At 35.6% G+C, this 26,777-nt stretch overlaps 18 protein-coding genes and 5 pseudogenes across 23 annotated transcripts, besides 3 other annotated features; 14 read left to right on the forward strand and 9 right to left on the reverse strand.

Annotated features, from left to right (window-relative positions):
- Positions 1–16,426: part of a mobile genetic element that runs on past the window's edge.
- Positions 37–631, forward strand: TVAGG3_0632510 (phage tail repeat-like family; the record flags this gene model as incomplete). Its single annotated transcript, XM_051240869.1, has 1 exon — positions 37–631. A coding segment is annotated over one exon (595 nt), but the record flags the coding sequence as incomplete, so codon positions are not given.
- On the forward strand, positions 1,261–1,446 carry TVAGG3_0632520 (phage tail repeat-like family; the record flags this gene model as incomplete). Its single annotated transcript, XM_051240870.1, has 1 exon — positions 1,261–1,446. The coding sequence occupies one exon, from the start codon at positions 1,261–1,263 to the stop codon at positions 1,444–1,446; it is 186 nt and encodes a 61-aa protein (XP_051087457.1).
- Positions 2,418–2,819, forward strand: TVAGG3_0632530 (uncharacterized protein; the record flags this gene model as incomplete). Its single annotated transcript, XM_051240871.1, has 1 exon — positions 2,418–2,819. One exon carries the CDS (start codon positions 2,418–2,420, stop codon positions 2,817–2,819), a length of 402 nt encoding a protein of 133 aa, XP_051087458.1.
- On the forward strand, positions 2,839–2,991 carry TVAGG3_0632540 (uncharacterized protein; the record flags this gene model as incomplete). The annotated part of the gene is made up of 1 exon (XM_051240872.1): positions 2,839–2,991. One exon carries the CDS (start codon positions 2,839–2,841, stop codon positions 2,989–2,991), a length of 153 nt encoding a protein of 50 aa, XP_051087459.1.
- TVAGG3_0632550 (uncharacterized protein) lies at positions 3,641–4,493 on the forward strand (the record flags this gene model as incomplete). Its single annotated transcript, XM_051240873.1, has 1 exon — positions 3,641–4,493. A coding segment is annotated over one exon (853 nt), but the record flags the coding sequence as incomplete, so codon positions are not given.
- TVAGG3_0632560 (DNA/RNA polymerases family) lies at positions 4,661–5,533 on the forward strand (the record flags this gene model as incomplete). The annotated part of the gene is made up of 1 exon (XM_051240874.1): positions 4,661–5,533. A coding segment is annotated over one exon (873 nt), but the record flags the coding sequence as incomplete, so codon positions are not given.
- TVAGG3_0632570 (DNA/RNA polymerases family) lies at positions 5,612–5,779 on the forward strand (the record flags this gene model as incomplete). The annotated part of the gene is made up of 1 exon (XM_051240875.1): positions 5,612–5,779. The coding sequence occupies one exon, from the start codon at positions 5,612–5,614 to the stop codon at positions 5,777–5,779; it is 168 nt and encodes a 55-aa protein (XP_051087462.1).
- Positions 5,802–6,047, reverse strand: TVAGG3_0632580 (uncharacterized protein; the record flags this gene model as incomplete). Its single annotated transcript, XM_051240876.1, has 1 exon — positions 5,802–6,047. One exon carries the CDS (start codon positions 6,045–6,047, stop codon positions 5,802–5,804), a length of 246 nt encoding a protein of 81 aa, XP_051087463.1.
- TVAGG3_0632590 (uncharacterized protein) lies at positions 6,078–6,341 on the forward strand (the record flags this gene model as incomplete). Its single annotated transcript, XM_051240877.1, has 1 exon — positions 6,078–6,341. The coding sequence occupies one exon, from the start codon at positions 6,078–6,080 to the stop codon at positions 6,339–6,341; it is 264 nt and encodes an 87-aa protein (XP_051087464.1).
- Positions 6,391–6,951, reverse strand: TVAGG3_0632600 (HNH endonuclease family; the record flags this gene model as incomplete). Its single annotated transcript, XM_051240878.1, has 1 exon — positions 6,391–6,951. One exon carries the CDS (start codon positions 6,949–6,951, stop codon positions 6,391–6,393), a length of 561 nt encoding a protein of 186 aa, XP_051087465.1.
- TVAGG3_0632610 lies at positions 7,122–7,703 on the reverse strand (annotated as a pseudogene). Its single transcript has one exon. A coding segment is annotated over exon 1 (582 nt).
- On the reverse strand, positions 7,776–8,117 carry TVAGG3_0632620 (annotated as a pseudogene). Its single transcript has one exon. A coding segment is annotated over exon 1 (342 nt).
- On the forward strand, positions 8,343–8,563 carry TVAGG3_0632630 (uncharacterized protein; the record flags this gene model as incomplete). The annotated part of the gene is made up of 1 exon (XM_051240879.1): positions 8,343–8,563. A coding segment is annotated over one exon (221 nt), but the record flags the coding sequence as incomplete, so codon positions are not given.
- TVAGG3_0632640 (KilA, N-terminal/APSES-type HTH, DNA-binding family) lies at positions 9,960–10,646 on the forward strand (the record flags this gene model as incomplete). The annotated part of the gene is made up of 1 exon (XM_051240880.1): positions 9,960–10,646. The coding sequence occupies one exon, from the start codon at positions 9,960–9,962 to the stop codon at positions 10,644–10,646; it is 687 nt and encodes a 228-aa protein (XP_051087467.1).
- On the reverse strand, positions 10,663–11,536 carry TVAGG3_0632650 (annotated as a pseudogene). The gene has a single exon. A coding segment is annotated over exon 1 (874 nt).
- TVAGG3_0632660 lies at positions 11,573–12,023 on the forward strand (annotated as a pseudogene). The gene has a single exon. A coding segment is annotated over exon 1 (451 nt).
- Positions 14,800–15,336, reverse strand: TVAGG3_0632670 (protein of unknown function, DUF4106 family; the record flags this gene model as incomplete). The annotated part of the gene is made up of 1 exon (XM_051240881.1): positions 14,800–15,336. The coding sequence occupies one exon, from the start codon at positions 15,334–15,336 to the stop codon at positions 14,800–14,802; it is 537 nt and encodes a 178-aa protein (XP_051087468.1).
- A 624-nt stretch (positions 16,427–17,050) lies between the features above and the next one.
- Positions 17,051–17,312, reverse strand: TVAGG3_0632680 (uncharacterized protein; the record flags this gene model as incomplete). The annotated part of the gene is made up of 1 exon (XM_051240882.1): positions 17,051–17,312. A coding segment is annotated over one exon (262 nt), but the record flags the coding sequence as incomplete, so codon positions are not given.
- A 31-nt stretch (positions 17,313–17,343) lies between these two features.
- TVAGG3_0632690 lies at positions 17,344–19,099 on the reverse strand (annotated as a pseudogene). Its single transcript has one exon. A coding segment is annotated over exon 1 (1,756 nt).
- Positions 19,100–20,271: 1,172 nt separating this feature from the next.
- TVAGG3_0632700 (protein of unknown function, DUF4106 family) lies at positions 20,272–20,661 on the reverse strand (the record flags this gene model as incomplete). Its single annotated transcript, XM_051240883.1, has 1 exon — positions 20,272–20,661. A coding segment is annotated over one exon (390 nt), but the record flags the coding sequence as incomplete, so codon positions are not given.
- A 468-nt stretch (positions 20,662–21,129) lies between these two features.
- Positions 21,130–21,622, forward strand: TVAGG3_0632710 (attachment subunit-related family; the record flags this gene model as incomplete). The annotated part of the gene is made up of 1 exon (XM_051240884.1): positions 21,130–21,622. A coding segment is annotated over one exon (493 nt), but the record flags the coding sequence as incomplete, so codon positions are not given.
- Positions 21,623–21,660: 38 nt separating this feature from the next.
- Positions 21,661–22,350, forward strand: TVAGG3_0632720 (attachment subunit-related family; the record flags this gene model as incomplete). The annotated part of the gene is made up of 1 exon (XM_051240885.1): positions 21,661–22,350. The coding sequence occupies one exon, from the start codon at positions 21,661–21,663 to the stop codon at positions 22,348–22,350; it is 690 nt and encodes a 229-aa protein (XP_051087472.1).
- Positions 22,351–23,219: 869 nt separating this feature from the next.
- Positions 23,220–23,767: a mobile genetic element.
- Positions 23,768–24,399: 632 nt separating this feature from the next.
- Positions 24,400–25,210: a mobile genetic element.
- Positions 25,211–25,646: 436 nt separating this feature from the next.
- Positions 25,647–26,575, forward strand: TVAGG3_0632750 (uncharacterized protein; the record flags this gene model as incomplete). Its single annotated transcript, XM_001301347.1, has 1 exon — positions 25,652–26,236. One exon carries the CDS (start codon positions 25,652–25,654, stop codon positions 26,234–26,236), a length of 585 nt encoding a protein of 194 aa, XP_001301348.1.
- Positions 26,576–26,777: the final 202 nt, after the last annotated feature.

Raw genomic sequence — 26,777 nt, forward strand, 5'->3', positions numbered from 1 at the left:
CTTTTTCTATTGAAGCATATTTTATCTAGAATAAAAATGTCGAAAGATATTGCTTCCATGAGAGAAATACAACACAACCGACAACTCATTATGCAAGCTCTAAATAAGAACACAACAAACTTTTCAAACTATTCTAAGATATCTGAGTCATTGAAAGAAGGAAACTTAAAACTGACATTAAACCCAATGACAGATGAGTTTCTGTTTCAAGACAATAAGAACCATACTGTCTGTATAAATCCAACAAAAGGAACTTTAAACGAGAAACCTATAAATGAACTTCTTTTGAAAGCAGATGTTGACAACAAAGCTGACAAAGAATATGTAGACGATGCAATAGCAAAAGAAGAAGAAAGAGCTAACAATGCTTATGCAACAAAAGAACATACTCATCCTGAACTAGCAGACAAAACATATGTTGACAATAAAATGTCAAGTGAAGTGACAAGAGCTGAAAACGAATATTCTAAAAAGACTCATACACATTCTATATCTGAAATAACAGACTTAAACGTTAGCCTTGAAAATAAGGTAGATAAGGGACTTATGGCTAGTGTGTTAGTGAAGAAGGCGGATAAGGAATATGTGGATGAAAAAGATAAAGAAATTATAGAAAGGGTTGACTGGTACCATGAACGGACATCGAAGATTTTAAAAACTAAAGCCGATACAGGATGGGTTTCAGGATGTTTAGACCTTAAAGCAGATAAAACTTATGTTAACGATGAGTTAGAGAAGAAAGCAGATAAGAACCATACACATACAAGTTTTACAACTGTTGCTATAGAAAGTATTGAAGGAACGGTTGAAGAAACTGGTGGGGATGCATTATATTGTAAACCTCCTAACTTTCCACAAGGTTTAACATCGGATGACGACATAACGACGATGAGAAACATTAGATGTAAAGATGTTTATGTCATGAAGGATGAACATAATATTAAATTCACTGCTCAAGATTTATATGACAAGAAAGCAGACAAAACAGAGCTTCAAACATTAAAGACAGAAATACTTCAAACATTATATCCTATAGGCTCTATTTATACGTCAATGAACTCTACCAGACCAGAAACAGTTCTGGGTTTTGGAACTTGGACTCAAATAGTCGACAGGTTTTTGTATTGTGCAAACTCTTCAAAGGAAACAGGTGGAAGTAAAACGATTTCAGGTGCAAATTTACCTGCACACAGTCACTACATAGATTTAAGTACATCTCAAGCAGGTTTGCATAGTCATAGATTTTGGGATTGGTCAGGAATGACAAAAGGTAAAGGATATGATGTTAAAGAGGACGTTAAGTTTGCTATAAATTGTTACTGGAATAACACTGAGGGAGGAGGAATCCATACACATCGCGTTTCAGGATATACGCAAACAACGGGACAAAGTAAAGAATACATGCCACCTTACATGACAGTTTACGCATGGTATAGAAATGCTTAGTCGTCATTTTCAACTTCTTTAGCATATTCGTCAGGAGTTGTCTTATATTTGTTAGGAACTGTCTTTGAAAGTATACCACCTTGAACTTTGACAAGTTTGAAACGAGGTCTGACAATAGTAGTTTTATCTTCTGCTTGCAGTGTGTACATTTTGCCATGTTTGCCTAAAACTTCATAATATTCTCTTGTATACTTTCTTCTATTTTTACGAACACGAATGTGAGTACCTGTCGGGTTCCCATTGTTGTCATAGTCAATAGTATTTTCATATGGGTCGCGTTTAGGTATTTCTATTTTTACTTTGTCACCTTTCTGAAGTTTGAAGCCCGGCATTCTTTCTTGTTTGTCTCTTTTGACTAAATTATTAAATATATAGTCTTTCTCTAAGTCAGGGTTGTTTTTCATTTCTTCGGGGGAGTGGTTTCCCAAACCTTTTTGTTTACGGCTATTGTAAATATTTAAAACTTGTCTCATCTTTGCCATGGAGAAGTGTCTATATTTGTCGTCATATGACATTTCATTTGCTTCACCACCTTGTGGTTGGTTTAAGTCTCTTAACATTTTTATACAACCGTCAATGACACCAAGAGCAGAATGGTTTTGGTCGACAATGAAATATTGGTTTACATTTTTTGAACGCAGATAGTTTTTTACATCATCTGATTTGAAAGAACTTTCACAGTCAGATGTCAGTTTTGTTGGATGGTATTTGTCAACGAATATTGTCAAAGCAGTTTTCACATCTAAAATATTTTTGGACCATAATGGTATGGCTTCACAGTATCTTGTGTTTTGACCAACAAATATTAGCCAGTATGGTGGTCCATCTTCTCTATACTCGGAATGTTTTCCAAGATATCCATAAACCAAGCATTTGGTGTTGAACTAAAGATTTTTATCATGAGTGCTTTCTTTGTCGCTTTAGAAACATAGGGGTCCTTGTTTGGATTCGTCATTTTTATCCTATAAGAAATGGGTTTATTTGGCGCATTAGCAGGAGTTGCATCCAGATTTTTGCCCGCAGTGGGAACAATAGCCAGAGGTGTATTTGGAGTTGGAAGGAAGATTTTGAGTACATTAGGTATACTTAAAGAGAAAGCACAACCTATTATACAAACTGTACAGAAAGGTTGGGATGTAGCACGAGATGCAACAAATCTTATTCCAAATCCTGAAACAAGAGGAAAAGTTCAAGGATGGATGGACAATGTAGGAAGACAAGCAGGAAACTATTATAACAAAGCAAATGACTACTATAACCAAGCAGGACACTATATGGACCAAGGTGAAAGATTCTTTAACAGAGGATATAACCATGCACAACAATGGGTAAACAATAACCAACCTCAACCGCCTCAAACGTGGGGAATGTAAAGTTTTTTACTGAGATGAAATGAACAATACAGCATTGAGACAAATGGGTTCAAGATGGATTTGTCGGCTTCCAGCAGTTACACAACGTGTTTGTCAAGTTCTTCCTATACCTCAGGAAGTTTTAGACCGACTTAAAAAACAACAACAACCAGTTGAAAACAAACCAAACTAAAATTTTTTACTGAGATGAAATGACCGAAGAAGTTGAAACGGTAGATTTGACACCACAAACAAAAAGTTCAGAACCATTGTCAAAACCTGTCAAAGAACTTACAGATGAAGAGAAAAATTCAATAATAGAAAGTGCCAGGTCTGGAAATACAAACCCTAACTACAAAGTCACTTTTCATAGAAATGGAACGGCTAGTATCTCAAAAAAGAAACAGACTCTCACAAATAAAATATTGAAGTCTGAAGGAGCTTTCGAGACAACAGATGGAAAAGTTTACTTCACTGACCAACAGTTCATTATAGAACATCTCATTGACTTAGAGTCGAAATATTCTAAACTTTACAACAAACACAAAAAGTTGAAAGGAAAACAAAAACAAATGGCATATGATATTTATGAAGATGTTGACGACACAACTGTTCCTGCAAGTGAAGTAAAGTCAGAGGAACCGAAAAGTGACGAAAAACCGATAGAAGAAGAAAAACCAAAAACTGAAGATAAACCAAAACCAAAGTTTAGTTTCCAAACTAAACCAAGTCAACCTTCATTAGCTGGTATGGGTTGGCGTCAAAGACTTATGGCAGCAGGCGGTTATGTTAAGTAAAGAAAAAAATATTTTTTTATTTTTATAAAAATGCCCCCATATAGAATGGATAGAAAGTCTGCTAGAATAAAAGCAGAGTTACAAAGATATGGTTGGAGAGTTTCGAAGAAGTTTAAATATAAGAAAGGAAGACCCATAAAAGTCTATGACAAACTGGCTGGTCTTCGCTACGAAATGGATTTGGAAACAGCACGTGCAAATTATCCAAACAGACTAGAGAGGTTAGAAGAAGAACGTCTTATGAACATGCCTTTCGATGTTAGTGAACCTCAAGTTGAAGGACACGACGGCTTTGCCAGATTCTACTGGAAACATGACGAACAATTGCATCCTTTGAGAAGGAAAAAAGGTAGTGCAGAGGATGGTCATGCTCCCATGGAAAGAACAAGATATGCATATGAGAAGTACCGTGAAGTTAGAAGTCAAATTACATCTGGTCGAACCTTTACAGTAAACTTTGACGAAGGAAAGAACAAAGAAGGCTTCATGGGAGTACTTGCTGCAATTCAAGATGGAAATAAGAAAGGATACAATCTCAGATTGACCATAACAGATTTGGATGGTCACATTTACTATGCAAATGGCAATGAACAAACAGCTGCAAAACTTCTTGACGCTTTCAAGACTACAAAGAGAGAACAAATGGTTGACTCCGACTCAGACATTTTGAATGCAATTGAAGGAATTGCAAGTGTCAAGTTCGAATGGTACCAACCTAACCCTCAAGCAGTCAGACAACATGCTGGATACTTCCCGTTCATAAATAAGTCTGACATTGACTTGACAAGGTATGGAATTTACAATTCAATTGAAACAATTGTCAATGAACCTTGCATTCTTACATGTCTCAGGAACTCTGGTCTTGTTACAGATGAGAAGATGAAGTATCTTGAGTCATGTGTGAAGACAAGGTACATTCTCAGAGGTCAATTGGCAAAAATTGCACCGTTGGCAAATGTCAATATCCGAGTCAACATACCTACAGCTAAAGGTTCTTCACATGACGACTATGTTGTTGAGTTCAATTTACCATGGTTGAAGATTGTAATTGTCCACAACCACTTCATGTTGAACGAAAGTCTTACAAACCCATTGTTCGGAAAAGGCAAGTGCAACATTGTCAGAGCTGTAAACATTCTTTTCGAGAAAGGTTTGTTGGAACCAATTCCAGATGACAAGCTGACAGAAACTTTTGTACCAAAAGACGAAACAAACTTTTCACTGTTAGCAAGACCAAAAGTTGTTCCAGACAAAGTTCTAGTACAAAAGAAGTACACAATTCCACAAGGAGTTGGATTGTTCGGATACCAACCTGAACCAGAAGAACTTCCAATGAGGTTGCAAGAACTTCAAGATGCTATAAACAAACTTCCATTGAGACATCCAATTGACGTCAAATTGTATTGGAGAGCATCTGAGTTAGGTCAGAAGGTTTTATATGAAACAGGTTGCTTCGACGATGTTTATGAGATAACAGGAGAAGTTTCTCAGAAGATAAGAGACTCACTTGAATTTCCACAAACTGGACCAATTGGTTGCGACAAGTTCGACTCAGATGAAAAGATATACTATGTCGACCTTAACGCTGCATACATGAGGTTTGTCCAATATATTCCGACTGGAATTCCAAACGAAGATGGTGAGTTCCCGGGAAGGAACTATACAGTTGGAAAAGTCATACAACAACTGTATGATATTAGGAAAGCTTCAAACCCCAAACTTGCAATGACACTCAAATTGCTTATGAATTCGACATGGGGATATTCCATTAAGAAACCTCAAGAGATGAAGAGTAAACATTATGAGAAGGTCGACAACTTTGTTGAAAGGTTTTCTCCTTTTGTTTTGAAGTACGAATTCACTCAAGGTCAAAGTGGCTTAGTAACCACATTAAAACCTATTGTCGAACATTGGTCTTACCCTCAGTTCGCAAAAGCAGTCCTTGACAACTACAACAAATTCTTCTCCGAAGTCAAATCGAAAGTTGTGGTTTACTATGAGAACATTGACGCACTCATGACGAACGAAGAAGGGTACAACAAACTCATTGAAATGGGTTTAGTCGGTGAGAAGATGGGTCAATTCAAATTGGACAAAATTTTCACCGAAGTTCATGTCCTCTCCAAGCGTAAGTACTGGGGCATACTTGAAGACGGCACAGAAATAAAACATTGCATGAAATAAAAAATTTTTATTCGAATTTGAATTAAAATGTGGGAATTCTTGGGAACGGGAAAGGCTTATTTACTTGAGGAACAGGTAAAGGTGGTGGAGGTGGAGGTGGTGGCAACCAGTCCATTTTATATTCCTTCCTAGCTAATTTCCGTTTAATTTCATGGTCGCCCTCGGAGTCTTTGAATCGGACAGGTCGAGTTACACCATTCTTGGTCTCAAACTCATATATAACCTGTTTGTCTGTATTTTCGTCGACTATGGCACGAGACACAAACATTGACCAAACGGACAAAAAGTGTCATTTCGGATGGTCACGCAGCCAATCGCATTCGAGCACTTCGAAGAAGCCTTACGTTCCAAGGGAGAGGGTGTCTGGTGCAAGGCAGAGGTCATGAAACTCTACGAGCAGTACATCCTCAATGCCTGGGAGGACAAATCGTCCTTGGATTGGCAATTCTACCAACTCCTCTGGGACGACCTCCTACGCAACTGGGATAACGAAAGAGCCCAATTCAAAGGTCGGGAACTAATTTTGCAAATTACCCTTAATTTAACATACTTATCCAAATAAACACCTAAATTTACTTGGGGTTTCCCCCTAAAATAAAATTTTTTTACTCTTAGAACCACTCGAGGTTCTCCTTACGGTTGTTGAGCTTGTCACCGTCAATGTGTCTGACCTTCGTCTTCTTGCCTGGATTTGGAACCCATTGAATTGCGACAAGCTTGCCCATGGAGATTGAACCGCGATTCCGAAGGTTAAGGTTCAAGTGTCCCAAGTTGTTGAGGACTGGGGTAAGAACCTTGCCTGTCTCCTTGTTGCGGATTTGGTATGGGTAGGGTTGGGAAATTTCGTAACCGTCATCGGCAACAAGGGTTGACCAAACTTCCTTTTCTTCGTGTTTCTCTTCTTCTTCTTCCTCTTCTTCCTCTTCTTCCTCTTCTTCCTCGACAATTCCTTCTTCAATTTGGTACTCACGAAGTACGGTGTTGCATGTTCTGTCCTTTCCGAGTACCTTCCAGATGGCGTCTATCTCTTCGAAGAAACGGTAGATGAGTCTGGCAAGGTCTCGGTTCTCTCTCTCGTAATTGCGCAAGGTTTCCGTGAAATTGTTCAGGCATTTCTCATTGGAAGCTTGGTTCATGAGGACATCGGCTTTAAGTTCCTTCATCTCTGTCATAAGACTACTTTGGAGAGTCTTAATAGTGTTTGTCAGATGAGCTTTCAATTGGGCAATTTGAATTTGAACTGGGCGCTTGTCTGGCAACCTTGAAAGGACATCTGCTATTGTGTTCGGCTTCGGTGCTTGTTCGGACATCGAAAAAATGAAGTGGTTTGAGAATGGCGGTTTTACTTCAAAAAGCTTGTTATGACAGTTATGTCATACAACAAGTTTAAAATAATATCTTGTTCTTCTTCTGAACGTTTGTTGTCTCTTCCGATAAAAGTTTCGAACATGAGAACCAAAAAACGTTTTTTGAGATTGCGGAAGAGTTCAGGCAAACGTTCATATTCTGGATATGTTGGGAGCAGTTCAAAACATCTGAGCTGACTTTCGGACAAAATTGGGACAATGTCAGAAAATTCATCTTTGGTCGGACTGCTTGAAGGTAAGTCCCTTACATGTAAGTAGCTCTGGTAAAGTCTTCTCATTTCTGCTAACTTTTGGAGTATAGCTTCGTAGTTTAGAAGTTTTAATTTTAATTGTCTTATTCCACTCTGACATCTAAACGGTAACTATCCGAGGTCAAGAGTAGCTTTGGTAGCTTTAAGTGGAGCTATCTGTTCCTTGACCTCTGCAATTTTGGTTGCAATTGTGATTTGAGCTCCTTCAAGTTCGCCGTCTATGTCGTTCTCAACGCGCTTCAACCATGGCTTGAAACTCTTCATCGGTCCATGAGATTGGTGTGGGACGAATTTAACTTGCTTCATTCAAAAAATGAAAAAAAATTTTTTACTCAAAACGTTAAGGTTGACTGAACTGGTTGGATGTCGCCTTCACAGGTTATGTAGAACGGCTGACCCGAGAAGTTAAGGAGAGACTGAATTGCCAATTTCATATGGTAGGGGGTTCTCCTTGTTTGGTATTTTTATCCAAGGACGTTTGTTTAGGAACTTAACAAGAGCTTCTCTTTTGGCGTCCTTTATGCCATCGAAAGGAGTGTTTTCTGGTATTTGAATTGGAATTCCAGTCGAAGTCTCGAGATTCAAGACAGCCCTTCCAGAAATAGCGGTGAACTTGACCTTGGGCTTCATTACCCTGCGCAAGTACTGCTTAACAACTTCATTTATCTCTATAAGGTAAATTGCCTCGTCAAATCCTTCTGGCATTCCGAGTCCTTCCATCCGACAGGAAAATATTTTCCCGACAACTGGAAAAAATTTTCCGGACAAAGGGAAAAATTTTTCCTTCCGACAGGAAGAACTCTTCCAGTTGTCCGTCCGTAAACCATTCAAATTTTCGAAAATTGAGAACTTTTTGGTCGAACTTCAGGAAAAATTTTTCCTTCCGACAGGAAAAGTTTTTCCTTCCGACAGGAAAATATTTTCCATCCGACAGGACACAAACGAATGACTGACGTTCCTCTTCCTGAATGCCTTCCAAAGCCAGAAGAACCGAAAGCTGCAGAACCACAACAGTCTCCTCAGCAACCTCAGTTCCAGCAAGTCCCTCCACCAAATTACTACCAATTTCCATCTCAAGGTTACTACCAATTTCCACCTCAAGGTTACTACCCACCACAAGGCTTCCCGAACTACCCTCCTCTGCCTATGCCTTACTTCCCCAACCCTTGGATGTTCCAGCAAGCTCCACCCCAGCAATTCCAATCTCAATCCAAGAGAGACCAAGAGTTCGAGGAAGGTCTGAACCGCTTACGCAAAGATTATGCCACAGCCCCTATGGAAGACGACAGGCTTTCAGTCTCTTCCCTCAAATCGACCGATTCGACTCGTACCACAGATTCAGTTCGTGACCGTGAAGACTACCTCAAGCAGTCTGAGAGACTCTTCATCCTACAATCATTTACAGTTGGAGCTCTCAAGAACATGCGCAATTACGAAGGTCAGACACCAGCTGGAGACCGCAAAACAGACGTACTCGCAAGAGCCGTCCAGCTCGTCAAAACAAAGACGGAGGATAGTCGACTTCATTGCAGCTTGCCCCATACAAGTAAAAAAATAAACAATTACGATTAAACTTTTTACTCTTTCTTTTCTGAGTTGTTTAGAGCTGGTTTCTCTTGTAGGAACCTTTCGTACTCTTCCATGGTCATGCAATTGCGAATTTGGTACGCAATTCCAGGTTCGTTGTTTTTGAACCTTATGTATGTAACGCTTCCATCCTCCTCAGGGAAGTAAGCTGCTAACATCTGACCAAGTTTTCTCGGTGACTCGGAGCTCATTAAAAATGTCACTTTTTAAACGTTAAGTTTTTAGTCTTATTTTACCCTTTGTTTACCCTTTGTTTGTCAAGGTAGTATTGGAGTGCAATTTCTCCAAATTCTCTGTGTCGGAGTTCTTCAGCATTTTCCAAGGTGTTCCTGGAGAACTCAAAGAAGTTGTCAAGAACATACTGCCATGCTGCTCTTCTGAGTTCGTCGGTATTTTGGAAGTGTTGCACCTTCGAGTCTTCGGACATGAAAAAATGACACTTTTTCTATTAAACCGTTTTGGCATTTCTCATGAGTGAGTATAGTTCTGCCGAACCATTGGAAGAGAAGAAGTACCCTTGCTGGCAAAAGACAAAAATAGTTGCCTTAGTTGTCATTGCAATTGTACTCGTAATTGAATTCATTGTACTTCTCTTCACGTACATAAAAACTCAGCAATGGTATTTGCTTTAAGAAGCTACCATCTTACTAAGACTAAACACTTAGATTTTTCAAGCTTGACTTTTTACAATTTGAATTTTGTTGCTGAATTCAGTAAAAATATAATTTAGGGTAGAAGGTTAGATCTAACCTCATTTCTACCCTCATTTCTACCCTCATGAATTTTCATGAATTTTCCCGAAATAAAAAATAAAGTTATTTTTATTTTTTTTATTTTTTTATCCGGAATATAAAGACAGATATGTCAACAACCGAGAACACAACAACAGTTATAGTCCATGAAGCTATAAATGAAGAATACGAGTACATACAGTTTAACAAACAATTGCGTCTAATTCGTTCGGTCAAAGACGATATGTACCAAATGCAAAGTATTTTGACTGCATGTTTTGCTCCAGATACCAAACACGCAGACGATTGGTTCAAAAACCGAAGCACACAAGAACTTTTGAGTGAAATTTCTCTAGACCGAGAATTCTCGGTCTTGCATAAAACACATGAAAATCGTAAAAATTTGCCAATAAATTTAAGAGGATATTATGTACATAGACTTCTTGTAAATGCTGTTGCAATGTGGGCTTCGCCTCGTTATGCTTGGTATATTTACAGACTTCTTGACGAAATTCATAGACAAGAACGTGAAGAGCTAGAGAACAAGCTTGAAGCAAAAGACAAAAGCATTCAGAAAAGAATACCACGTTCGGTACCAAAAGGAAAGGAAAAGAACTATAAGTATATGATTTATACTGAAGAGATGGAAAATGAAGAAGACAGAGATATGGTTATGTTGCATTTAGTCAGAAGAAACAACAAAAGCTTTTACGACCTTGCTAAGATTTACAAATCTGACAGAAATTGGTTCTATCGCGAAAACTTACCGATTTCAATGACACCAAATGAAGATGTGAAACAAATAGTTCAAGATACGTTACCTCAAACACACTATGATATTAAAGGTTGTACAAACTTACCTTCAAAGAAGATTTGCCTACTGAAGGAAAAAATAACAGAGTATTTTGACAACTTCAAACAAGCAGAGTAAATGAACTCTTTATTTTTCAAGCTTGACTTTTTACAATTTGAACTTTGTTTGCGTAGATATGAATTCTGAAAGAAGTATGAGGGTCTTGTATGACTTTGTACTTCTCCCATAGTTCATGTCTGTCAAACTTACCTGCCATGGACTCTTTCATAAGTTCCATGAAATCGTCTTCGGACAATCCGGGGAAAAGTATATGTCAGTAAGTATTCTTTTAACATCCTTACTTAAACTCTTTGCTGTCTGTACACAAATGACAACTGAGATGTTAAAGTGTCTGAGCTTCTTAAGAATTCGACACATATCTTGTTCTCTGTTCTTTAACAAAGGATGAGAAGCAAATCATCTAAGATAAGAAGACATCTATGAGGGTATGTCTTCCAATCGTAAGATTGCAATTTCTTCGAAATGTATTCTATCTCTTTCTGTTTGTTTCTGAAGTGTTTCTTCTCTAATATTCTCTGCATTTCCTCATTTGGGTCTTTAAACTTAGAATTTATATACTCATTTATAGCATTATACTTCAAAACTCTTCTTTGGTACTTCTTTATCCAATCTAACAACTCAGTATCCTTTATACATACTAACTTAGACTTCTTTATAATATCTTTGAACGAATTGACGGTTTGGTCAAATTGACCAGAAGTACTACAAATGACAACTAACTCATAGAATGGGTTCTTCTCATCTAGTTCTTGTTGTTGTGCAGCCATTTTAAGATAAGTGAAAGTCTTACCCGACCCAGGTGGTGCAATTAGACCTGTTATACCATTCTGAGCAAATAAGAACTTGTCATGTATAGGCTTTATCTGAGCATTTTCTAACTTCCTCTTGTTCTTGTTTAAAACATTCTCAAATTTCTTGTCAATGTCAGCAAACTTTTTTTCTAACATATTTTTAGAAAAATTAAAATTTTTATCTTTTAGAAAATGTCTAGCGATTTCGCTATCTATATTCGAGACAAGCTTTTCGACAGCAAAACATCTGTCGACCATAAAATCTTACATAGTGTAAACAAGAAAGGTGAATTTGTTCTAAAGTTCTGTTTCTGGGAATATGACAAGAACCATAAAACATTAAAGAGCAGTCTTAAAATTTGTCAATGACAGACTTGTTGACAGAGATGACGCCTCTTGGAGAGATGAAGTCCAACAAAAGTTCTTAGAATGCAAAGAAGACACATGCGCTGTTCTTGAAGATGAAATAGAAAACAGAATAGAAGAGCTATTAAAGGACAAAGAACTTTTACATAAATATGGTTGCGCCAAATTTGACATAACTCCACCAGAAAAGAAGAAGAGAGAAAAGAAAGAAAAGAAAGTAGAAGAAGAGAAGAAAGAACCTGAACCAGTTCCAGAGAAAAAGAAATTTGACATGTAAAAATAAAATTTTATTTTTAGAACATTTCTGGGTCAATGTCAATGTTCTCTTCCTCTTTAGGAGCAAACACTGGCTTAGACTCTAAAATCTTTTTACCCAATTTACCTTGAACTTCAACTATCTTAGACTCATAATATTCATAGTCGTCTGCTTCTTTGGTTCATAAGGTATAACAAGTTTGTATGCTTTGCCTTCTTTAAGGTTTGAAACCTTCTGTCAAAACTTTCTTTGACTGCTAACAAACCTTCTATGTCTAAGTCTTCAAATTTCGCACCATTTTTAGTCACAATAGCAAACTTAACTGGTTCGATGTTCCAAACTTTGCTGAATGAAGACTTTTCAAAATGGTAGAAGTAAACATTCAAATATGTGAATGGGTCTAGTTCTTCTTTAAGTCCTGACATGTACTTATTTACTGAGATGAATTTTGCCATCTTTTCTATCGGATAAAAAAATATTTTTTTTAAAATTTACTCAAAAAATTTTTCTTTGTATATACACCATTCTGTACGTCTAAAAGACTTTTGACATTTGCCAAGAATGTTCGTTTAGACGCTGTCATATAACCATATTCTTGACAATATTGTTTATACGAATCGTACAATGACCTTTCATCTAAACACTCAAAGTCAGTTTCATCTATGAACAGTTCATATACACTCTTGTTTGCTTCTAACAATGTTTGTCTCTCTTCGGTATGTGGAATTTGTCTTGGATTGAACTTTGAAATATCTAATGTCATAAAATATGAGAACAAGTGGTTGTAAAAGTCAGATGTCAAAGTTTCTGCTAAGTCGTCAAAATATTCTGTATCTTGCATATGAGAATCTGACGTTCTGACAACTACATATCTTCTGTCAGAACTTTCTAACTTCATCGGAACAGCATTGTTTGAAACCATAATGAAGTTTGCAACATTTTCACAAACTCTTTGGTCTTTATATTTTCTTTCAACAACTCCAACTTTGTCTGTTATAAGACTCTTCAAAGCATCTGAGTTCAAAACTTTTGTTGTATCTATACTTTGAAGTTCATTGCAAACTATAAGTTTCATATTCTCTATTGAGGAGTTAAACTTGCCACAGATGTTTTCTAAGTTTGTCATATTCGGGTTCGAATAGCCCTCTAACAGTTTGCAAAATATCTGTAAAGAATGTGTTCTTACCTGTTCCTTGTTTTCCAATTATAATGAGAGCAGTTTCATTTTTAGCACTTGGATGTTGTAAGATGTTTGCAAACCAACATAAGATATACTCATAGACTTTTCGTTTCCATTGCATATAATTTCTTTGACATGGTCTAACCAAGCTTCTATAATATTTTCTTTCCATTCTACTTGTTCGTATTTATATCCAGTGAAGATAGAATAGAAGTTTGGAGAAGGTGTATAGAACTTTATACCTCGAACTGAAAAATCTTCTAACTTTGACAATAAGATATCCCAAGCATCTAACATCTTCATGCCAACTTGTACGACTTTTATTTTCTTAAGTTTCTGTCTACATTCTTGTTCTGAAACTATTGTTGCTCTTGGTTTGTTAAAGACAACATCCCATTCTTTCATAACATAACATTCTGGGGCAGAGTCGACATAAATGACTAAACGTTTCAAATTCTCGACTGCTTTGTTATAGTCTCAAATGGACACATATTTCTGAATGCTTGGAAGTCATAAAAATCTGAAACATCTATTCTGTACATTTTTATAAAAAAAAAAAAATATTTTTTTTTTTATTCTTGACTTTGTTGTTCCATTTGTTGCATTTGTTGTTCTTGAGCTATTTGTTGTTGAAGTTGTTCTTGTAATACAATACTTTCACCAGTTGCATCTTCCAATTCGAAACTTTCTGCCGTCATTGACAAATACATAGGACATAAAAGTTTTACAGGAACAAAGTTTGCGTCAACTAATGTCAACGTTATACTTGCCAAAGTGTTTGAGTTCACTAAGGTTGAAAATTCTGCATTCGAATGAACAATAGGCAAACCAGCAGAGAAAGTATTGTTTATACGCATAAGTATCTTTTGGTCATAATAGTTTCTGTCGACATTCGAATAACACTTTGAACCTAAGTTTGAAACAATATATAAATTGGTGTGCTTAAGTCAATGGAATAGACATTCCTTGTATGACACCTTTTCCTGTTATAGGAAACTGTTGGTAGTAAAAACCAGAAATAAGTTTTGTATTATAGCTCATATCGTTTATAGTAAACTCAGTCGGACATCCAAACATAATGAAACCTGCTCTAGTTGCAGCACATGTTACATCCGTCCTTAAAGTATTAAATAAGTCAACAAAACCTGTTGGTGGTATATCTGAGTAAGTATCTTCAAAGGAGTATTTTTTACCATTCACAACAATAAAGTCTTCTGGTGTCAAAAGAGCAAAACAGGCTTTAGTCGTCATTGTGTTTAAGGTTAGTTTACAATATCGTCCTTGAGGACTTTGTAAGTTTGTTGTTATAGAATTATATGACTCAGGGTTTTTAGTCGTAATAGTATAAACCATTATATGTCTTCTGCCATTTATATATATTTAAAAGTTTTTCTGAAAGTGGAGAAGAACTTCATCTAAACTTTCACATGGCGTTTCTTGAAGTTCTCTGTCTAAGAAGTTCAAATATTTTGTAAAGACATAGAACTTTCCTTTGTCTACACGAACAAACAAAACAGGGTCTTTCATATCGTTCAAAAGTGTGTAAAGTCCTTTACATGAAATAAAGTCTATATTATTTTTCTTCAAACATCTTTCAAGAAGTTTTGACATTTTTACTTAGCAAATAAATTTTAATGAAATGTTGTGGTCGTCAAATATTTTTATAACGTCTGGGAAACTATATTTTAAGTTCAACGTTTCACCTCCTTTCATAACGTATATCTTGTCAATGACATTATATGAAACACCACAGCAACTAATGTCGGGTTCTATTTCTTTGATGTTTATATCGTCTGCCTCTGTCAAAAGTTTCAATAGTTCTTTCAAAACTTCATGAGGTGCAATGACATATGAGTTCACTTTTACAGGGTTGTGTTCGACCAAGTTTAACATTATACTTAAAGCTTGACAAATCTTCTCCTGAGTTTGAAGTTTGTCTTTCAGTTGTTGGTAGTCGTTTCGAATATCTGCAACAGAACTTAAGTCTCTGCTAACTTCAGGATATGTTGGTTGTTCTTTTACAGGAACAATTGTTATACCATCTTCGTCTTCGTATGGTTTCCCCACTTCAACATCTCTGTCTTTGACATTGACAATAACACTTTGACTGTTTGTTTGAGTTGGTGAATTTAACTTCACATCTGCCACCGCCATTAAACCTTTTGAAACACTTACGCTTCTATTTTTCGGAAATGACATTTTACTTAGAATAAAAAGATGGACGTATTCGGATATCTCTTCGAATTGAAGCAGAACAAAGTTTACACACACAAACAATACAAATACATTGACAGAATAGTTCTTTATACAAACAATGGAAAATGTTATAGAATAGCAGTCTTTGCTGAACCAAAATATTTTCATAAAGCAAAGAAAGTTGGTATAACTGAAATGGTGAAAGTTCTTGAAGCAGACAAAAATATAACAACAAAACTTACAGATATTTCTAAAGGTAAGTTTATAATACAATATTATGTCAAAACTGGCGTACTGTCAATATTTGACGGAGAGAAGTCAGTTCAAGAACAACTTACTGACCTGCTGCCAAAATCTGCTCGATGGAAGCTGTCGTTATGCCAATCTGAGGAGCCCCAGCAGGTTTCATCGAACGAATCTTCAAAAGAGCATCTTCCGTGAAAAGTGCTATTGGTTTTGTAAACTTCTTTGCTCTCAATTCATCTGGACCGTCTCTGTCACCAGTATATTGTATTTGTACAGTACCAACAGTTGAAATACCACCCATAAAGTCTTCTGAGTCAGCAAATGGAATGCCAAGCCAAAAGTTTGAACGGTCTCCATTTGTATATTGAGTTTTTTGACCTCCTGTATGAGTCCATACTTTCACATATGGCATAATAGAACTTTGCATTTCAGGGTTAATGGTTGTTGTGAAGTTGTTGTTAAAGTTCATAGCATCTAATGTCAAGTTGTATGACCTCATATCCTCAACTGTAGAATATTCTTCTCTTGGATAATATTTGCCATCTATGTTTATATGATATTTAATACCAGGGTTGTAGAAACAAGAATAGTCATTTATAGTTCGTCTGAACAGTACAAACATAGTATCTGCATGTTTCATTGCAGTTGTTAAAGCAATATCTGTTCTTGCACCTGGGTCAGCACTTTGGTTTCCAACTTCACCTGCAAAGTCTTTGACAGATATTTGGTGTATAGGGAACATAAGTGGAACTGCAATATATTTGGCAGCTAAAGCATTTGAAATATCTGGGTCCAACATATAGACTGCAAGTCTGCTTTCTATTCTCTTGCATTCAAATTTTTCGCATGTGAACTTAACTGGGTCCCAAGCAGTTCCAGCAGCATTGAAATAATAGTTTACTTCATTGTTGAAGTTTGAGAAACCAAAGTCTAAGTCAACTTTGTCTTTGCAAAAGTCAAGAACTTGCTCCACCAGTTCCAGCTACGTAATGTGAATGGGTCTTGTGTTGGTGCAATGACTAAGTTATTTTTGCTTGGAGTAAGTTCGATAGAAATTTTTCCTGCCCAGTTTGGCAAGTATCTTAAAAACCTGAAGATGAGGAAAGATGACAAAGGAACTCTAAGTTTCAGTTTTACTTTAGTGCAGCAGTTCCATCTGAACCAGAAAGGTTAACATAAACTCCTGGAACGTTAGGGTCAAGTCTTCTTATTTTCTCAATAGTTGCATACTGGTCTGTTTGTTCTCTAGCTTGTGGTTGTACTGAGTTTCTCAAAGCGAACCATTCATAGTTTGCCCATGTTACTGTTTGAACTAAGTCAGAGTTAGAATATATCTTATATCCCATGAAAACTTCTGGAGCATATTGGTATCCGACATAGAAAATTCCATTGCAACCTTTCTTGTCAGACAACTTGGCAGAAGGTTTTATTTCAATGTCTTGTTCCACGTATAAGAATGAGTTGTCAATAGAAATAATATGAAACCTGTCGCAAGCAATATCTACTGTTGTTGAAGAACCTTCTCCAAACTCACCTACGTTTCCATAAGAAACAGCAGTTGTATATTCGTAAGTTCCAGGAACTATTTCTGACCTTCTAATGGCATTGTCGCATTCGTTATACCATTCGGAAACATTTCCGTTCATGGCATCCAAAACTGTTGGCGTTATATTCTGAGCGGCGTACATTTCATATGGGTAAAAATATAGAATAGTTGGATTTATGTCATAATAGAACCCACTCGACCAAGCTTTACTTTCTTCCTGACTGAGTTTTTAACTCTTCTTTTTCCTTCATTGCCACTACTTTCACTAGATGAAGTTACTTCTTCACTACTTTCACTTTGTTCTACTCTTCTCTTCTTCTTTGGTGTCGCTTTTGGTAACTTGCCCTCTGCTTCAAGTTGTTGCATCTTTGCCTCATGTTCACCTAGTATGTTGTAAATTTCCCATGTCCTTTTTGCCTTTGGGCTCTGGTCGCCCATCTCAGGTAACCTATATCCTAGAAAGATTTTGTCATAGTTTGTATTTGAGTCTTCGCGTATTGTTTGCATGACTCTTTCCTGAGTTTCCGGTTCAAGCTCTTCAAACAGAGCTTGTCCATATGGAATAAGCTCGTTTCCAAATATATGTTTTTGTAGCCATTCTGGTTTTCTTTCCATGTTACCAATAATATCTTTTGTGAATGGGAAAGCTTTTACCCAATGTTTCAGTCTTGCGTCATTTATTTCTGTAGTTGGTTTTATTTTGTCAAGGAACATGTTTTTCAATACTAACATTTCATTTGGTACTGTCCATTTGAGTTTTCTTAAATATTCATCCCTTCTCAGTTCATTGTCTGCAAAGTAAGTTTTTATGACATTTTAAACTTTCGTTTGCAAGGTCATGTACAATAGGTTCTCTTCCTTCTCTCTCCCTAACTTTCTTTCTAAACTCTTCACCAAATATACCATCTCTATGGTTCTGTGTAGTTCTTTGAGATAAATGTTCTAGAACGTCAGGTGTTATATTTCCATCAGCCATGTTCATTTCATACTGGTCCAAAATATCTGCATCTTTCATATCTTTCAATGGCATTAAAGCCGCGCTGAAAATACCAGCTATATCTGGTTCACCATTCACTTCCATTGCGTCTACAACTTCTTGGAATTGGTTGTAAGTTTATGAACCACCTATCCGGATTAGCTTTATGACCCCATCTCATTGTAGTTCCATAGTCTGCAGAAACAAAAGTAGGTTTGTTTCCATATTGGTTAGGTTCTGAATGAACTTTAAACAATGTTTCATTTCTATATGTTTTGTTGAAATTTAACCTTTTATTTTCACCGAGTTCAGCCAAAGATTGAACGTTATATGGTCGTAAGTAAAAAGGATTATTGTATTTGCGTACATTTTCTTTCAGTACTTCCATTCTATGCTGAATATTTTCATCTGATGTTGGAGTCTTTTGTATGTCGGCGAACATTTTTCGATATTCTTCTACTATGTCAGCCGAATTTTTCTTAGACTCTTGGAAAGATTCCATATTCTCCTCATACTCTTGTTGAGGGTCAAGATTTTTCGGCTGTTCCAAATCTTCATCTAGTTCTGTGAAGTTAGTTTCCAAAGGAGGGACTTGTTCGTTTCCTTCAGGCTCTTCTAGCTGTTGTTGCTGAACTATTTCTTCCATGTCTGGTTGTATCTGAACTTCTTCCTGTGGAGTTTCTTGTACCTCATCTGCTGGCATTTCATATATTCCGAGACCGTTTTTAACAAGTTCCCTATCTAAGTCATCCGCACTCATAACCTTTCTTCTTTCGTTCCGTCTCTATTTTTTACGCGTTTCATGAAGAGAGTTGAATTATCATTTAGCTCTGACACCAAATATCTCGGAGTAAATTCATCATGTCATTTGGATGATATGCTATTAAATCATATCCCTTAGCGAGCTTGTATTTTCCAGGTTTGAAATTATATCCCATTTGGTGCTGAACCATAAAGCTAAATAGGTTCGGGTCAGTATTTCCTTCCTTGAACTTTCTAATAGCTTCTTTATATCTGTCACTAAAGTCAAGAGTATCTGGGTAACCATAATCTTCCTTAAGCATTTTTAAGAATTCTTGGTTTCCTTGTTCTCTACTTCTTTTATGTCCTTGCTCTGTTTGTGGTTGTTGTTGTGCAGGGTTTTGAACTGTTGGTTGTTGTGCTGTTGAACTGTTGGTTGTGTGCAGTGTTTTGAACTGTTGGTTGTGGTGCTGGATTTTGAACTGTTGGTTGTGTGTGTTTTGTGTTGGTTTTGGTGCATGCCTGTGTCTGTGTCCATGTGACGATGTAAATGTTTTAGGTAGTCCTGGTGCAGGTGCTTCTCTTGGAGGGTTTGGTGGTATATAAGTTCCACCAGCTGGCACATATGTTCCATCTGCAGCATAATGTCCTACCTGACTTTTCGTTTTAAGAAAGCATTTACTAGGTCTGTTTTGGTCTGTTGTAACTCTTTTTCTTGACTTTCCACAACAGTTGCTCTAACGGCGTCATAGGCACTTTGAACTGCCTGTCTCGTTGCTGCATCTGTTATTTTCGTCATATTTTGTGCTACTTCTCTTAACTCTTTGTCGAAACCTTCAGACTTCAGTTTCTTTCCAGATGAGAAGTCGTTCACTAGTTTCACCTTACTATGAAGAGCTTCGAAGGCGTTCTTAAAGTCAGCATTCATTAAAGCTTCATTTGAACTGTCTTCATCCGCTTGTATTTTTGTCCTTATTGACCCTATAAGTTGGGCTGCTTTAGCGTTGGCTTGGGCATCTAACCAGTCATTATTAGCTTTTATATATTCTGCGCTTTTCATTGCCTTTTGCATGGCTGCGTCGTTATTTTTACTTTCTTGTGCTAAGTTTTCATACTGTACGGTTTGGTTTTGCAACTGTAAAAGTTTTTCTGCCTTTACATTTGCTTCAACTTCTTTTTTATACTCATCGCTATCCATATATGTCTTCAGGGCTTTTTGTTTTATTTCTTCATCTTTCAGTACTTTATATTGAGTAGTATGGTTTTTCAAATTTATAACATCTTGTTCCATTTTTGCTACTTCTGCTGCTTTTTCTGACACTTTTTTCGCATATTCCTCTGTACTTAGTTCTTTCAGTTGTTCTTCTTTCTTCTTTTTCTCTACGTTTAACTCATTGAGTTTCTTTGTGTGTCTGTCATATTCTAGTTTCTTTTCGTTTTCACTTATTTGTTTCTGTATGTCTATGTTTGACTTTTTGACATCTGTTATTTGATTTTTGAGTGAACTCAAATTCATTTGACTTTGAGGGTTATAAGCTGTTCCGTCTGCAGCTCCACCATAGCCTGCCATTTTCGCTAAAAGTGCCGCTCTTAAACCTCCACTCTGTGCACCAATAACTCGGTTTAAAAGCATAGGGTTGCTTGACATTTGTTGCAACATAGTGGGGTCATTCATCATTTGTTGTTGCAACTGTTGTTGTGGTGTCAGTTTTACTATTGGATGTTTCAATGCTCCCTTCCTCTTACGTATATTCTTACGTAGCTTACGTGGCATTTTAAGTGAAGTTAAAAAGCGGTTTTTGACAGATGTTTATATGACACTTTTTGTTCAGCACAAAAAACTACTCGGTCAAAGTGTTGTCAGTTTTGTAAAATAACCGTCCTATCTCATTCTATAAGGGGAAAAGGCTTCTCAAAGTATACTTCCTTGGAACGCCTGTAACTTTTCCTGTAGCGACGATAGACCCTTACTTGTCCGGACAAAGTTATACTATTTTGAGTGCTCTACAAAAAAGTCAACGGCGACGACTCTCAAAAACCGTTGTGTAAAAAGTTTTACCGTTGGACAAAAAAGTATATATAGAAAACAAAAAACGTTTATAGTTCATTCAATATTTGAGATGGAACGGTTTGCCAACGGTAACTATTAAATAAAATAAAAAAATAGAGGGGGTCTCCGTTGAAAACCGTTTATTTTAAACTTTTCTATGAGTAGTCCGAAAAAAACAGTTTATTTTTCATAATGGAAGGAAGAAAAAGTGTCGCAAACAATTCGTCGACTACCTCTGCAGTTAAAGTTCCTACAACTTATGTCTCACCATTCTCAAAACCCTTACGACCTCCTATAATACCAAAGCAACTTCCTCATACAATTCAAGACAATTTGTTGGACAATATGCATTTGCACAAAGAAACAGCTCAGCCAACAGGTCAGGCAACAACAACTATCGGAACAGAAGCATTTTCAGAAGAAGTTCATACCAATCAGACTCCAATCGAACATACAGAAACACAACCACCCGAAAATACAGAAACACATCCAATCGAACATACAGAAACACATTCTGCAATGACCACTAGGTCGCAAACACGATATCTCGCCTTTAGCAAACAATTTAAGTCTCAAATTCAAGACACACAAGATAGCGACACTCCTCTTTCAGAGAAAGTTCGTAGAAAATACGCAAAGAAAAGGTTAGAATTGTTAGATAAGTTAAATGAACAGTGGGGTTCAGAAGACAATCGAGATTATAACGAGATGTTTCAAGCTGTCATGGATGCCATTCAGCCTCTTGAAAACGAAATCAAAGACCCTGGCGTACTTGTTGACATGTTTGCTTCATATTTACCCGTTACTGCCAATCTCATAGCGTTGCAAGCTATTGACCAGTTCATTCACTTGTTTCCAAAGAACTTGCAGAAGCATTTACAAGAAGTTAAAATTGCTGAATTTGTCCGTTTATATCCAAATTCATACAATTATTTGGAAGAATTGAATGAACATGGTGAAAGGTCTTTTACTATATTTTCTACAAAAACACCAGTCAAAACGTTATATTGTATAACCTTTACCAGAATTCAAGACAATTTCCACGTTATAACAACTGTTGCTTTAGATATTCCTGCCAGAGTTCCATATGGAGGAACAGTAACTATCTCAAGCTTTCCCAAGGGCTATAAAGGAAAGCCTCTCACAATTGCAAAATTCACACACAGCAGTTGCCAATTTGTTCAAGATGTCGAGTTCCATTTCCTCAACAATACGACTTTCATCATAGAGACTCCTCAAGAAGGTATATACAAAGTTTTCATCGCAGGATTTGTTGCTCCCAATGGCGAAGAAGAAGTCGAAGAAATCCTCACCTCAGAGAGCGAAGAAGAAGAAGTCGAAGAAATCCTCACCTCAGAGAGTGAAGAAGAAGAAAATTTCCAAGACATTCAAGATTCAGAATATACCGAATAAAAAAAAACAATTTAAGACTAAAAATTTAATTTTATTATAATATTTTTATTTTTTTCATCTGGTCTTTGTATCATTCCTCCTCTAGTTTCTCCGGGGCTAGAGGGCACGAAGTGCCTGGAAGCCCCATTGCCTTTTTTTTTTTTTTAAATGAAAATGAAAATCAATGTACAGTTTTATTTTTTTCTCGCTGTGAAACGTATTCGGTCATTTTTTTAAAAATTAATTTTTTGTTAGAGATTGTTGCATGCTAAGTAGTGTCAATGTGTAAACCTCTCAATTTTATTGTCGGGGAAGCAACACAATTCCCTCAAAAATATTGAAAAAATATAGAAAATAAAATGAATTAAGATGTACTTAAAATGAGAAATATATTATGATATTAGATTTTAGAAAAAACAGACTTTTGATATAACTTTTGAGAATCTCATATAAAAAAAGCATTTAAAAATAAATTTAAATATCTTATTTATTTTACTATTGTAAATATATTCTGAGATTTTTAGAAAAAAACACTTTTCATAAGTATTCAATATTTGAGAATACGGTCCAAAAAAATAGATTCTCTTATATTTGCTTATATAAAAGGAAACTCTCTATCAGATGCGAATGCATGAATTCAGCACCTCTGATAGAGAGTTTCCTCTTATATAAGCGGATCTTTTTCATGAGTTATTGTTAATATAAAAACATAAAAAGCTACCAATATGAGAAATTAAACCCTGCGAGGTGCCAGTCTAGAACTGGCGCTTCGCAGGGTTTAATTTCTCTTGACAAATGACAAAACTTGTTCGCAATTGTGAACCATTGCGAGCAAGTTTGCCAGATATCTGGAAAGAATTGCTCCTTATGATATATGCATTGTAACTGTATATATCATAAAGAGCAATTCCTTCAATTAAACGCAAAAACTTTGGTGCAATCGTTGCTGATTGCACCAAAGTTTTCGAACTTTCCCGAGGGAATTGGAGGGTGAGAGATACATAGTCTATCTATGTACCTCTCACCCTCCAAATCCCACTCTAAATGGGAGAAACTTTGTTCGCATGTTATCTTATTCAAACAAAGTTTCTCCCATTTAGAGAAGGAATAGGAGCCTACCAGGCACTGATATATAATCAGTGCTTTGTAGGCTCCTATTCCTAATAGAAAGTTCGAAAACTCGGTCGCAATTCCATCTGATTGCGACCGAGTTTTCGAACTTTCCCGAGGAAATTGAAGGGTGAGAGGTATATAGTATGCCTATATGCCTCTCACCCTCCAATTCCTTCTCTGAAGCTGGGAAATTTTGTCCAAATGTTAAACTATTCAGACAAAATTTTCCAGCTTCAGAGAAGGAATAGGAGCCTACCAGGCACTGATATATAATCAGTGCTTTGTAGGCTCCTATTCCTAATAAAAATTTGAAAACTTTGGAGCATTTGATTATTGTATTTTGTCAAGAGAAATTCAACCCTGCGAAGTGCCAGTTCTAGACTGGTGCCTCGCAGGGTTTAATTTCTCATATTGGTAGATTTTGATGTTTTTATATTAACAAAAACGAATGAAAAAGATTTGCTTATATAAGAGGAAACTCTCTAGCAGAGGTGCTGAATTCAGGCATTCGCATCTGATAGAGAGTCTCCTTTTATATAAGCGAATATAAAAGAATCTATTCTTTTTTGGAGCGTATTTTCAAATATTGAATACTTATGAAAAGTGTTTTTCCTAAAAATTTAATATAATGCTTAGCACAATATATAAAATTAAAATATCTATAATTATTTTCTATATCACACTTTTCATTACACCTTGAAAAGTCTTCTCAAACTCTATTTTTAATTATTTTTTAGATATATCTCAAGTGTGATTATTCAAAAACTCATATAGACTATATTTATTTTTTTCATTCAAAAAATTATATGAGAATCTCAAATTAACTTTCAAATTTTTTATTTTAAAAACATATTAATAATCATATTTTAAGATACTTTTTCGCCCAAAAATAATCGTACTTCCTCGACGATTAATAGGATCTCAATTTCTATCGTTGACACTACTTAGCATGCAACATTTCTGTCTAGAAAATTCTATCTTGCCTTTTATTTTTTTCTCGCTGTGAAACGTATTCGGTCATTTTTTTAAAAATTAATTTTTTGTTAGAGATAAGAGCTAAAACTCGGTAAACAACTTCTTTATGTCTAGAAAATTCTATCTTGCCTTTTATTTTTTTCTCGCTGTGAAACGTATTCGGTCATTTTTTTAAAAATTAATTTTTTGTTAGAGATAAGAGCTAAAACTTTGCAGACAACTCCCCCATGTCTAGCAAATTTAACATTCGTCTCCCATTTTTATATATTTGGTTTAGAATGTTCGAAAATGCGTAATATGGTCATTAATATTAATTGAAAAGAACCTTGAATTAATTCAATCTGATCTCACAAAATATTTTAAATTACAAACTTTGTAGTTTGAATAGATAATTAGTATTAAACTCAAATAACTAGTTTATTTTTGAATAAAAATTATTTGAATTTATTCAATTTTGTGAATTTTCCTTCAAAAATCAAGTTTAAATATCTTATTTGCCATATAATTATAAATACAATGAAACATATTCGAAATTGAAAAGAATGACTTTTTCTGTTCTTTCAATCATTCAATTTGAATTTTGCAATATTGGATTTCTCATTAAATAGCTATTAAAAACAACAAGCAATTTAACTTACATTCAAATTTATTTGTGTTATATTCAATCTTCTCAAAACTTATAATTTTCGGCTATAGCATGATTATATGCTATATAATATAATAAACCTATAATAGTATCATTCTTTCAATTATTTGAAGAGAAAACCGAAAAAATCTATTTTCGGTCTATAACATTTTGTGAAAGTATAGCAAAAAATAAAAATTCAATATAGTATAAATGTAACTATTAAAAATGTTAAATCGTAAGAAATTTCTAATAATGTGAATTTAACGTACGATTTGCATCCGCCGATGAAAAATGATAGCAGATATGTCCTTGGTAAATTAGATTTTCAAAATATTCATTAAGTGTATAGTAAAATACTTTCACAAAATTTCCAACATTTTTAAAGTTCCAAATATTGATATACTCGCTATACTGATTTGAAATAACATAACATAAAAATTCAGAACGATTTTCACCATATTATCGTTATATTCTTTCAAATATTTCAATTAACTCAATTACACTCCTCATCAAATTATTCACAACAATAAGCATATATTTCAGACTTTTAATATCGAGGCAACTTTCTGATTCTCTGAATTTTTTTCTAAAGAGCTCACTTTAATAATGATACAACTTACCTTTACTTGGATCAATGGACTGAAGCATATCATTAATTGTGTTGGCACAGAAACTCTTGAAGACTTACTTGAGTTTCATGGCTTCACATCTCCAGACACAATCATTAGATTGTTCTATAACGGGAAAGAATTGCCATTAAAGCTTTCAACGGGTGTATTTAATCCTTCCAAACAGTACAAAATTGTCGTATATCAGAAAGAAATCCCATCTGCAACTCCTAGAGCTAGAATACACCCAAGATCGCCTGTAGCTCCCGAACAAAAATATAAGCAGCTGATGATGAAGGAGGGTGCTAGGATAACCGATAATTTTTATAACCATGTCATGAATCAACAAAAGTCTCACATCCAATTCCAAAAATCTTACCAAGCTTATATTGAAAAACAAAATACTGAGGATATCGCAATCCCGACCTTCACAAACTATGAACCCAAGCTATCTGAGGCACCTCTTCCTGTGTTTTTTGAGCCAACTCCGATATCAGCAACCCCAACGTCATCTGATAAGGATGACCTCTTGGATCATATCGACATTCCGAAAAAGCCAAATGGCGACGCTTCACAAGTGTAGACTATTTCTCATAATTTTTTGTCATACACTTACGTGAAAGCGTTTCACTCATGTGCATGAGAGTCCTATGGAAGTATTCGCCATATGAACTCTTCTTTTTACCATTTTCACTTTTTTGCGTATCATTTTGTATTATTTCTGTCATCTATATACATATTCATGTTTTCCCATATATATCTTCTCATATATCTTCATAACTACCTATGTTCTTCACCATTTCTCTATTTATTCACCATATTTCTGCGAAATATTTGTTGTAATGATACGCAAAACATTTTATCCGACTGTTTTCACCTCATTTGTTTTTATCTGCAATAAACCATGTATTTGTATTCTTAATTTTTCTTATTTTTAGCAAATGTATTTTGAATTTTTTTTTCTCCCTTTCAAATATTAAATATATTTCTCAATAATTACAAGTATAATCTGGAAAAAAGAGTCTTTGTTAAATTTAAATAAAAAAGAATAAGGCGACCCGCTCTTGAACCTTTGCCAATATGAATTTTTTTTTCTAAACAGTATCTTTTGGAAAACAGATAAT

The sequence above is a fragment of the Trichomonas vaginalis genome, chromosome III, assembly GCF_026262505.1.
Source record: "Trichomonas vaginalis G3 chromosome III, whole genome shotgun sequence".
Classification (NCBI taxonomy): Eukaryota; Parabasalia; order Trichomonadida; family Trichomonadidae; genus Trichomonas; species Trichomonas vaginalis.